This window comes from Astatotilapia calliptera, chromosome 14 (genome assembly GCF_964374335.1).
Source record: "Astatotilapia calliptera chromosome 14, fAstCal68.1, whole genome shotgun sequence".
Classification (NCBI taxonomy): Eukaryota; Metazoa; Chordata; class Actinopteri; order Cichliformes; family Cichlidae; genus Astatotilapia; species Astatotilapia calliptera.
Window position 1 is genome coordinate 11214774 of NC_137435.1, and position 12701 is coordinate 11227474.

A 12701-nucleotide genomic window follows, 5' to 3' on the forward strand; every position below is an offset into this window, starting at 1 on the left:
TTATCTATTCCATTCTCACTGCTAGTTTCCTGGCCTCCTCCTCCACTGTACTGATCAAAAATCACCACCAGGGAGGCGCAGTCCGTCTTTTAGGGATCCTTGCTGTGGCACTTCGCTGCTGCAGCTTGGTTGTTGCGCAGAGCTTTGTCCTGCAGATGTCGCTGTGATTCCAAACTCAGTTTTTGAAGAGCAGATGATTTCTCGTTGATTTTCACATTTTAGAAAATTGACTTCAAAGTAAAACTAAACAAAATATTGCAAATATATTACATCGCATTATTTGCAAAAACTGAACTCATTTCATCAGCATCCGCGAAACCCCATAAATCAGATGATGTTGGTGAGTACATGAGCGCAAACTAATTGTTCTGAATGAATCCAGGCTGTACGTATGATATGATGAACAGAGGGCGAAGGCTGATCTCAGATCAGCTGAGAGCCTGCTCCAAATGCTGAAGCTCAGCGGTGCTGTTCAGCAAAACTGAGAGACGCAATTAGAACTGGTGAATCTGCCGAGGAAGAGAGCGGACAGCTCACTTTCGGAGATGAAGTTTTGTGTTCTTGTTTGCTTTCTCTCGGGCCTCCTGAGTGTCGTTAGAGGGGAAATGTATACATCGCTGCTGAACGTAAAGCAGGCGGTCAGAGTTGAACGGAAGCTGATCGATTACCTGAGAACTTACATTGACCACGAGTTGGACAGACTTGAAGACATCAAACGGTGAGTAATGGTGAAACACTGGAAACAGATTTGATTGTAAAGGATTTAAACGATGTGTATCTTGGAAAATATCACACAGAATTAAAAGAAACCCCCATAGGTATTGTTATCTCGGTTTGTTCGAGTTTTCCAGAGGTGGTAATGCACACACACACATAGTAAATAGTAATAGAACAAGCGTTGCAGATGTGAGGCTTGATAGTGAAATGATCATATAATGAACTACATAAACCTTATATGTATGTCATTAAAAAGCAGAAAAAATAGACTAGGTTTTCGTGGCTTTATTTCACAATGTTGTATGCAGGATCACTGTTACAAAACGAAGTCACCTCCCGCTAATTTATACAAATAACTGTAGTTTTGTTTGTTTGTTTTTTTGTAGAATTGCTTCTAATTTTTCTTCTGGTGAAAATAATGTTTTGTGCATAAAATGCCATTTTAATTATTGAGTTTTTATTGTTTCCAGTCTGAAGACCCTGTTTAATAATTCTGTATCTTCACACAGTTTTTATGCCAAAGTATCCAACCTGCACACAGAACTTTACAAAGGCCCAGCGGTCACAATGGCCAACCCTCTGGTGGCTTTTACTTTGATCAAACGTCTTCATTCAGAGTGGCTGAATGTCGTCTACAGCAATGAAGCCCTCGAGAACCTACAAGGTTGCCCCACTGCCTTCTTCAAAGACACATCTGGTGGTGATATCTAAGCATCCACCCCCCTCTACTGTCACCACCCAACCCCTCACCATTCACCTTTTTGCCCCTCTGCTGTCCAGCTCTCAGGTCCAGTTACGAGGAGGAAGAGGCTGATCTCCCCAATCTGGAAGACCTCCAAGGGGCTGCTAAGGGGCTAATGAGGCTGCAGGATGTATATGCTCTGCAAGTTTCCAGCCTTGTAAGGGGCCGTTTCCAGAGAGTCACTAATGGCGAGTCTGTGGATGTCTACATGCCTGCAGTATCTGTCCAGCTCTCTGGTGATGACTGCTTTCTGGTTGGGAAGGTACTGAAAAAATTATGTACTTTGGAAAAAACACAATCCTGCATGTAAAAGAACAGAAATATTTGGAAAATTTAAGTAACAAAAATAATGGTGCTGTTTTACTATGTAGCTTTTTTTACGTCTGGCTCCCAGCCCAGGGTTTGGTCATGTGATGGGCGATGCCATGTATGTTCTCCTCCTATGCTTAATGTGTTGGGAAAGAAAATCTTCTACTGCTACACAAATACGTGTTCACAATTTTGTCTTATTTGTCTAAGTTTTACACTTTAGATCAAAAAGTAATTTTTACCAAATTGCCTGAAAGGCAAACCATTCATCAGTGAATCTAATAACTACCTAAGCCTACATAAAAGATGGATAAAGCCACAATGACATCATTCAAAGGTTGGCGGGTTGATGTTTAAAGCTTTGAGTCTGGCATTTTGACCATCTCCATATTGGGGTTTTTTGAGCCAGAAGTGAACAAATGAATTTGAAGTTAAATTATCTGTGGACTGTAAAGGGGCATTGCACTTAACTTTCAGTTAGTGCAAACACTGAGAAAACCATAAAAGTGGTGCACAAACCTCTTGGCAGGCTGTTAGTGCAGTTAACCACAGAGCAGGCCATATTATTTGTCCGATTACTGCAGTAAAATCCTCCAAAATCAATACCAGAAACAAAGTTGAGAGAGAAGGTTCAGTGACTTGATTTAGTAGAGATGACATCTAAACAGGCAGCTGTTAGCTTCAGCTGTATGTGTTGGCTGCACCACCCGCTTTAATCTTTAACAATGCAAGATTATTGTTTTCTTTTAAACAGGAAAATATAGCTGTGTTATAAATGTTTTCAAATAAAATGTGACGAAGCATAAAATGAAAGCAGTGTAGAGTATACAGTATTTGTGCCAACTCTGTATTTCTTAAAAGCACAACAAAGGAAGTGTGGTGCAAGTACACATCTGTCTTCTTTCTGGAACAGCTGTCAGAGTAACATAAGGTAGGAGGAGTCACTGAAGGAAATTAACGTATTTGGAAGTTGGTGTCCTGAAAAGTTTTCACTCTGGTTAACATCCCATTCCAGAGGGCTGCAGTTTTATCCCAGACTTGTTAATAGTTCTGTTGTGGGAACCTAGACTAGAAAACTGGGATTCTTTCCATTGTGTGCCTGGGAATTCTTTTCATGCGCAGATGAATATAATATTCTATAGAAGGGGGAAAAAAAGGAGATTTTCCCCACAATAAATTCCACTGTTTTCATGCAGTGGTTATGTGTAAGGGTAGGGCACTGTGTGGGAGAGACATACTCTTGTATGGAAAAGACATTAAGTCATGCTGCAGAAGCTTGTCTTCACTTGTACCAGGGCTGAAATTATGTGAGGCGGTCAGTCAGCAGAGATGCTTAGTTTTAGGGTTTTCTCTATAACAGAGCTCCTGCATGCATGTGCTATCATGTAGTTTTTAAACTGATCTTCAAAACCAGACACATTTAACACAAATTTGAGTGTCTCAGTTTTAGTGGGGAGAGGTTTAGGGCCCTTTAAGGTAATTGCCAGCTGACGCTTCCCTCAGGCTCATTACCTCATCAGCTGAGTATTTTTACACATTTATTGCTCTTTAGGCTATTTCTGTTAAGAATAGCTGATCTTAAATTAAAGAGTGAAATGTGGGTGTAAACCTGTGGTGGATTAACTCAGCATGTGTGATGAGTTGGTGGGCTTCTGTGTGTGTTTGTGGGGGTTAAATAGCACACATGGAGCTGTGGTTGTGGATGTAATCTGTGACGGGAGGAGTCTCTTACAACCCACTTTCAGTGTGGGTGCTGTCAGCCCTTTAGTCAGCACCTACTTCATCAAGTCAGGTCAACTGCTAAACTGCTTTGAACCTAAGTAAAGGAGACCTTTAGTGTTTGTGACTTTCAAAATCTAAAAATGCTGTAGTCCAGTTTTATATTTCCACATCATACATGAAAATGTGATGCAGGGACACACTCTGTGGAAGACATGCCTACATGTAATGCAAATCTACCGCCCATATTCGGTTACAGAAATGTCCAGATTATTTTTTTATCTACTTGCTTCAGGCACTGATGAGAATCAGGCTGCAGAGGTCTGTTAGGTTTACTTTATTGACTCTGCAACCTAGATTTTTTTCCCAATTATATCTTTCAGCTGACACCACTTTGTAGTACTTTATCAGATTTTGCAGAGCTTCTCTAAAATCATGAGACCCAAGGAAAAGAGAAATTCAAAAGACAAAGTCAGTTTTTGAAAGAACAAAGAAGGAATTCATTTATTTTGGTTGTGTGTGTTTATCAGAGATTTGATTCCAGGTGTCAGTGTGCTGCGAAAGGTTTCTGAAACTGGGCCTTGATGGCAGCTGTAGAACATAAGCTGCTACATGATACACGCAGGATAAAAGGGGGGACTAAACAAAAACTGAAAGTGGAAGAGCACAAGGAATAAACACAGGTGGGTGAACAGATGGGCCGACAATAGGGTGAAGGTGAGGGAGAGACAACAAAAGCAAAAATAGCCATAAAGGTGTGGAACAAGAACAAAGGAAAGCAATTAACAAGAAGCACATATAGAAGAATTGAGGAGGTACAAGGCACCACAGGACACACAGAAGAGTAAACCCTAAGAAAAAGGATGGCGGTGATATGCAAAAAAATGAAACAAGATCCTAACCCAGTAAATCCAAAAGAAAAGAATTCAAGTCAAGCTGAAATGGCTAAAATGGCTCAGCCAGCCACAAACATATATCAGCTGACTATCATGAGAAACTATCTGACTCTGGCTGCTGACTCTGACTCTGGCTGGTCTTACAGTTGTTAGTGTGATCCTTACTGAAATCATCCCTGCAACCACAAAACCTCACAAATTCTGGCTGACATGGATGCAGTATTCAGCTCTTCAGTTCTAGACAGACTCTGTTTAAATTGTGAAGTACTTGTTTTTTTTTGGTGTTATTGTACCCAGGTGGCCTATGAACAAGAAGACTATTATCACTCAGTGCAGTGGTTGGAGGAGTCTGCGCGCCTTTTCAGGGGAGCAGGAGAGGAGTGGAGCCCTGAAAATGAAGGCACTTTGGAGGATGCTTTGGATCACCTTGCCTTTTCTCACTTTAAAGTAAGTAAACAGACAGACTGAGGAAATTTGCATGATTGATGATTTAGATTTCTCTGAATTCCTTTTCTTGTCTCAGACAGGAAACGTCTCCTACGCTCTGAATCTATCTCAGGAGTTACTGCATCACAGTAAGGCTCTTAAAACCCCTTTTCTCAGTGAACTGTGTCATCCCTCTCTCAGACTGTTTACACATTTTCTTTCTCAGATCCAATGAATGGAAGAGTTTTGCAGAATGTTAAGAAATACGAGAAGCTCCTGGTTGCTGCTGGTCCACCCAGAGGCACTGGGTTGACGAGACCCTCCTCCAGTTTTTTAAGGACCAGGGACACTTATGAGAGACTCTGCCGGACTCGAGGCTCTCAGGTATTGCAATAATGAGGAGCAGATCAGGACAGGAACACATCAAACTTTTTAAATGTATATACAGTAATGTAGCCTTGAGTTACAGGGTTTTATGTCACTGGATGTTCAGTGTTTCAGGATGCACTTTATTTAAGAGGATGTTTTGTTTTTTCATTTTTACATGGACTACAATTTAAATATTTACATCAGTGTATGTAGATGTCATGTGAGATAAAAGTTGAGGCAATTTTGGAGAGCCTTTTTTAAAATCTTCACATCGGTATGCCAATAAAAATAATTATTTTTTCACCTTTTTTCACCTGAAACATGCCTGTCACACTCATGAAATTATTTCATCAAAAGTAAATACGTATTTATTTACATAGCCTCTTTCAAGATAAAAGCACAAGCACAAACTTCACATCAAATAAAAACAACAAACATGGAAATTGACACTAAGATACTGCTGACAAAAAAACCCAAAACACCACCAGTACTAACAGAGGAAAATCTCAGTGATTTGATTTGATTTTATCCTCTGAGGATCCTTAATTTCTGTCCAAAAACACATGAATCCATCAAATTAGTTTACAAATGTAAGTCTTGACCAAAGTGCCGATCTGAAGTCATAAAGCTTCGCTCCTAGCATACTCTAACAACTTCATTTAATTTCTACATTTTTAGGTCTGTAAAATGTTTTCTTGGCTTTAAAAAGCACCGCAAAAACTCTAAATGTCGTCTTTGTTTTTAAGCTTTTATGTGGTGACAAGATCCATTATATGAGTAACTGTAGATGGATATCCATGTTTTGATCTTGTTAATAGACTTCATATGGTCGTTGCTTCTTACAGCGCAGGCATTTTGCAAATCCCCAACTCTTCTGTGACTACTTCACCAACAACAATCCTGCACTGATACTGATGCCTGCAGAACGGGAGGTGGTGAGCCTGCAGCCGTATGTGGTCCTCTACCATGACTTTGTTACTGACACAGAGGCTGAAGACATCAAGAGCCTCGCCCAGCCAGGAGTGAGTGCTCATCGCATGTGGTCAAACAACCCATGTGCCTTCAATACGTTAGATTTTTGGGAATTAAAAAACAAACAAACAGTGTCTTAACGTCTTGTGTTTTAGTTGATTCCGTCAGATTGTTGAATGGTTTTGTAATCCAAACTTTTGGAGAATCTTGTCAACAAAGGGAGGGGGTTTCCCACATGGGACTCACAAAACATGAATCTGCAAAATGTTAACTTAGCAACAAGAAGTCAAATCAACAAAAGCACTAAATGAACACTTTTTTCCTTTGCAAAGTCACATTAAGGTGTGGGACTGCCAAACTGAAGCATATAATAGATGTTCTAATAGACTAAATCAATATATATGTATATGTGTGTGTCACTAACAAACATTATCATTTGACAAGTTTTTTCTTTAACGAAACACATCTTTCGGCCTTTGGAGCTTTTATTTATAACAGATAAAGATTCAGAGTAAACTTTTAAGTCATGTTTCTTGATGGTGAAAAACATCAAATGCTGAATTGTTATAAACAGTTAATACATTTAGTTTTTAAAATTTGGTACACTTAATTAATGCATGAGTAGAGGGAATCTAATATTTTAATATAGATGTATATAAAATGCTGTGAATAGAAATGTAGGTCATAATGAGTACTATTAATTTTAGTGCTTTTTGCTGATCATTCTTTAATTTTGCAAAGACAAGACTTGAATCTAGACCGTGTGTAGGTGTGTTACAAAATGCCTCTGACTGCTGGCGTCTAAGCCAGACTTCCTACTGGGAAGATTCTGGAGGGATCATATAGCGGAAGAGTTGGCGTGCTTCCAAACGTTTAGCAAAGCTTAAGGAAAAGAGGAATACATTACTACAAAAACTTGGCTGAATTCCTCAAACTGTCCAAATAAACCAACAGAGCTGGGGCCGATAAATGTTCAGTCCACGATAGCTGAGTCTTAATATCCAATGAGTAAAGTGAAACTTTACTGCAGTGGATCGTCCTGAGAGCTCTTCAGTCTTCTGATGCAGGAAATATTTGGTGGGATAACACATTTGCTGCCCCTATAGTTTCTGTGAGGTTTTGGCATTGTTCAGTGGGTTTTCCATCTCTTGCTCAGATGGAAACCCCTGTACTTATTTCATCATTATGTCAGCTTGTAGGCTGATTGAAAACAGGCCCCTGGTCTTAGTTTGGAGCAGAGAGTGGAATGGAGCATGGTTTCCAGCTTGCTGTTGCTAGATCCCAGAATACAGGTCTGTTAACAAACAGTTTAAATAGGTTTTCTTGGTGATTAATTGTTTGAACTGTATATATTGAGTTGAATATTTCACTACTGATTCTCAGCATGGAAATGTTTGTGTATACCTGTTGGAAAATTGGAAAACAATCATGAAAACCGGAGAAGCTCTGTGGTTTACACAAATATATTTGCGGTGCTTTTTTCTCAGGTTCTGCTTCACTTTCCTCCGAAGCCCTAAAAAGAAAGAAGGATTAATGGAAACCCATCCTTAGATGCATTAAAGTTTGGCTGCTGTAACATTCGCAAAATTAAGATGCTTTTTTCTGTCTTTGCTAACAAGCTGAGAAGGTCTGTAGTGGCAGCTGGAGAGAAACAAGCAACAGCAGACTATCGGATCAGTAAGAGGTACAAACATCACCTCTTGTTACTCTACTACTGCCATAACAATAAAAACATCTGCTGCAGGTTTACTACTACATGCAGCTGGTATTTCTTTTCAGTCACCGTATCATTTTATTAATCAATATCTTTTATTGCTAGTGCATGGCTGAAGGGCTCAGCACAGTCTATTGTTGGGAAGTTGGACCAGAGGATCTCACTGCTCACAGGTCTGAATGTGAAGCATCCATACGGCGAGTACCTCCAGGTGGTGAATTATGGGATTGGTGGCCATTATGAACCTCATTTTGACCATGCTACTGTAAGTTTGTTGCGTTAGTTGATTAGCGCTTATTTACATGGTGATCGTGGATATTTTAATTGCCTTTATAATGTCTGTTTGCATTTCTGTAAAAACAGTCACCTTCAAGCCCCGTGTTCAAGTTGAAAACTGGGAATCGGGTGGCTACATTTATGATATATGTGAGTAAAGCCGAACCATCTATTGACCCTATTTGACCCTGTAGCTAAAAGTTCTTTGGCAGTTCTTTTTCAGCTGTCCAAAAGTCTAAATTAAAAATAAACACATTTGGAGAACCTGGCCAACTTGGACAGCAAGCCTGAGAAACTGACAACAGTAACTACATTTACACTTTAGGGATATTCTGCCACGCAACAAACTTGAAACAAACTCTCACAGTCACCTTCTTATCTGTCCTGATGCGGTGGCTTCAGGAAATATTTGGTGGGAGAACACATTTATTTGAACCTTTATTTGTGTTCATGTAACCAATTTGTCCTTCTGCTGAGTGCTTTTGTCCTTACAATAAAAGTAAAACTGGGTGGTGATTGAAAAAGAATGAGTCTTCAAACACTGCAGCAGACAGAGCGGCTTTTCATAACATGAGCACGTAAACACAAGACACAGCTCTGAAGGAATGTCCTTTTCCACAGCTCAGCCCGGTGGAGGCAGGTGGGTCCACAGCGTTCATTTACGCCAACTTCAGCGTTCCTGTTGTGGAGGTAAATACACTGCAAATATCTTAGTATCTGTTACTTTTATTTCATATTTTTCCCTTTTACACATTTAAATAAGTTTGGTGTCAAAATACTAAATGTCCGATCACAGAAACAATAGCCTTGAGATGAATTTACTACTTTATTTCACTACTACTTTACTTTGCAAAGTCAGTGGAGGTTTTATTTTATCTTTTGTTTTTTGGTATGTTTTTCTGGTTGATAAATGAGCTGCAGTGTAAAGTTTAACAGGCCATTCCTGGGGTTTAACCTTTCACCTTAGAACTCATTTCTTGTCCAAACTTCAGAAAAAGATAAAGTGACCAAAAAAAGAAAAAAAAAAGTAAGAAAGAGAAGCCATACACATTGGTGACAAATTAAAAGAAACACCACCATAAAAAGTAAAATACTAGGAAACAATGCCAGCATATTCAATGCCAAGGTGTTCAAATGCCAACACCTTGGCATTGATTCTTCAACTCTCTGGAAGTCTTTGAAAAATGCTCTTTGAAAAGAAATTTCCCCCTTTGGTGTTTTAATTATGGCCGTGGGGAGACAAGGTCTAACATGGTAGTCCAAATCTACCACAGGTTTTAAATTTGGTTTGCTGTGGTTACTGTGAATGCCAAGCACGGTTTAAAGCATTTTTAGACACAATAAACCATTTACTGACCTCTAGGATGTAATATCGTCCTCCTGCGACTGTATTGACTTGCAGACATCCTGTTTAAGGGGACAAGTGGACCATGTCAGCAAATTGCCTCGCACAACAGCAGAATCCAGTGCGCTTTTTTTTTTTTTTTTTAGGAAAAATAAAATACTTACGCAATAAAATACCCACTTTTTAAACTTGTTTACTTAATAATATTATATAGGCCAAAAATTAAGACTATAGAACTTATTATTAAGTACTTAAAATAACTGATAGTTACTGACCATAGTTTAAACCACACTTCTTTTTTTAAGATACTCAAAATGATTTGTTTTGTTTTTCATGTCACAGAAAGCTGCTATCTTCTGGTGGAACCTGCACAGAAATGGTGAAGGAAACGACGACACACTGCATGCTGGCTGCCCCGTACTTATTGGAGACAAATGGGGTAAGACCCAGGTGCATTATGATGTGACAGGGCTGTGAAAAAGTAGCGTAAATATGGAAAGTAGCAAATCAGTCACCATCACTTATCCAGCATTCAGCTCTCCTGATATGCTGGTGCACATCTGTACCCCATTAGGCATTTAGAGATGTGGCAGAGAGCAGTTCAGACACTTGGAATGTAAACATCTGCTGATGCCTGGAACCAGGCCATCACACGTGTGTTCAGGACTCAGATAAGCTGACAGAAAGATATTAATCATTGAAAAACAGCTGCAGAAGTATTTAGTGAAGGTGTTGTTTTTAGCAGCCATATATATCGCCAGATATTAACCTCCAGGCTACACTTTCCAAGTACAATGACTCCAAGTACAAGTTGAAAATATTCAACAGCAAAAAAAAAAAGAAAAAAACTTTCATGATACTGTTTTTTTTTTCTGTAGAAGATAATTTCACATGATTTGTGTCTGTCTTTGTGTTCCAGTGGCAAACAAATGGATCCATGAGTATGGTCAAGAGTTCCAACATCGCTGCAGTCTGAATCCTCAAGAGTGAAGGGGTGGAGCCATTGCTGGGCCCCTTTGGAGTGCAAGCCTTTGCAATTGTGAGCCACATCTACAGGGAGAGAGAAGGAGGCAGCAGGAAAGTTGATGCACAAGCAAGGGCAGCGAGAGCTGGGGAAGCATGCATCTGTGATTGGAGCCCTAAAGCCCCAGGGATCCTGGAGTGTACAGCGGACACTGCTGCAGTGGACATGGTGGAGGAGGAGGAGGCAGAGGAGGAGTGGGGCATCTGGCAGCCAGCCCCCAAGGGCGAAATGCTCTTTCTGGCCAGTTCCTGCAGATGGATAGAGGCCTTTGCCTTTGCACACTGTGCTGGCTTTAGTACACTGTGCAAGGCTGTTTACCTCCTGACAGCTTTAAACAGAGATCTTATACAGCCCTGTTCCTACACTGGGCTCACTCAGGGATCTGCTTTTACAAATCAAACTTTATTTTGAAATATAAATAGTAAATTAATAATAAATACTAAGTCAACAGAGATAATCAGTGTCTCAGAAAGAATCAGGTTTCAAGAGGTTAAAATCCGAGTCACCAGAGATTAATGTTGTCAGAGCTCAGGCTCGAAGTTCAGGGTGGTGCCAGTGAGTCAAAGGAAGTAGAAATTGTGAATGTGCCTGCACATTCCCAGCTGGCTGAATGATGTGGTCATTGCTGTCTGTGGGAGACTCTTTGAATTTGGTTGGATTTAACTGAATGTCTCATGGAACAAATGAACCAGCAAGAGTAGAGAGTTGAGGTTCAGATTCTGCTCTTCATTAATGTTGGAACTTGTGTAAACTCACATGAACAATCCTGACTGCATACTATTCAGATATGAGTGTCTAAGTAGGTCATAACCCATCATAAAACAGTGCTGAAATTCACTATATGAGGTAGGAAAAGCAGGATTGGATGTATGTGACATTTTGGAGATGCCCTGCTGCTTGAGTGGAAAGGATCTCTGAATAATACCTTTGCTCACCGCAGTGTACACAGACAGTACTTCCAAGTATATAAACCAGCCTGTTTCACATTCCTGCATGCACAGTAAAGAGCAGGATTGTTTTCCCAGGGAGATGATGGATAGACAGGCTCGACTGCTCTGAAGCTCTAATAACGCTTTGCTTGTCATGTGTAAGTCACAGGAAATGCTCAAAGCAAAAAGATCTTAGAACACAAATTTATTTCATTTAAAGAATAACTAAATACTACTATATTAAAAAACACTGTAGTTACAAGCTGGGTTAGGTATTTAGTTTCATTTTCTTACCTATAAAAATCATCTAAATCATCTATTTTTTAAATTAATAAAAAGATTATTTTTATTTCATCAAATCAAACATCTCAATAATCAGAATGGTTTAAAGTAATCATTTCTTTCTGTCTGTTTTAAAATTTACTGTTTCTTTTAGAACTGAAGGAGTTTTAATCTGCACTCTGGATGTACTCATTATCACTGGTTCTCACTGTTTCCACAGCAAATATAGCTGCAGATGGACTTGCTGCTCTGCAAGCGTAAAGTCCAAACTATTTGAAGCTCACATAACCAGAGGTCATAATATCAGGTCATGCGTAGGTCTTCCTCGGCACACTGTCAAGAGCACACAGTGATTCTGTTCCTCACAAAACAAATTCTTCAGAGCCTTATGGGTCTTTCTAAGTTTTGAGAACTAAACGAACACTTTTTAAAGTCAGTGAGTTTGCACAACTGATGGAAAATACAGATAAGTAGCAACATAAAAAGCAAATCATAGGTAATAACAAGTCTTTTTAATCTCAGATTCAAGAAAGGGGGGGGGGGGGGGGGGGGGGAGCATTACAGACTTGTGTTAGTGAACAGCTTTGACTGAAAGACCAGGGCTTCCCTCTACTGGTAGACAGCTCGGAGGTGTATTTGTAATTTTTTACAGTAATATATATTGTTTGGTTGTTTTTTTAATCTATTGTTTATTTGCTTTTACACAGTTGAACAGTTTTGGATTCATTGTTGAAGCTGCACTTATGGTTGTTTTAAAGGACTGTTGGACACTGGGTACAAGAAAAAACACTTTTGTGCCAATAAAATACACTTCTGAATAAAATGATTGCAAATAAAGCTTTCATATGTGTGTGTCACATACATTGTGATACATATTTCACAAATTTTAGAATCGCTTCAATTCAATGTAATGGTTGAGCTGCAAAAAGTAAAAGTGTCCACTGTGGCTAAAAAGCAAATGGCAGAGAAAAGTCTTAAAAC

At 39.5% G+C, this 12701-nt stretch overlaps 1 protein-coding gene across 1 annotated transcript; it reads left to right on the plus strand.

Moving 5' to 3' along the window:
• The first annotated feature begins 36 nt into the window (after positions 1–36).
• p4ha3 (prolyl 4-hydroxylase, alpha polypeptide III) lies at positions 37–12557 on the plus strand. The gene is made up of 13 exons (XM_026193259.2): positions 37–718; positions 1227–1381; positions 1498–1721; positions 4681–4830; positions 4907–4958; positions 5036–5193; positions 6024–6200; positions 7770–7834; positions 7970–8129; positions 8228–8290; positions 8762–8830; positions 9828–9924; positions 10405–12557. Exons 1-13 carry the CDS (start codon positions 546–548, stop codon positions 10473–10475), a joined length of 1614 nt encoding a protein of 537 aa, XP_026049044.2. The 5' UTR covers positions 37–545; the 3' UTR covers positions 10476–12557.
• Positions 12558–12701: the final 144 nt, after the last annotated feature.

Excerpts from the sequence above, each read along its gene's own strand:
- p4ha3 (XM_026193259.2), top strand. The coding sequence starts at position 546 with ATGAAGTTTTGTGTTCTTGTTTGCTTTCTCTCGGGCCTCCTGAGTGTC. Across the intron at positions 4,959-5,035 it reads TCAGGAGTTACTGCATCACA|ATCCAATGAATGGAAGAGTT; the intron begins GTAAGGCTCTTA and ends TTTCTTTCTCAG. Across the intron at positions 8,130-8,227 it reads CTCATTTTGACCATGCTACT|TCACCTTCAAGCCCCGTGTT; the intron begins GTAAGTTTGTTG and ends CTGTAAAAACAG.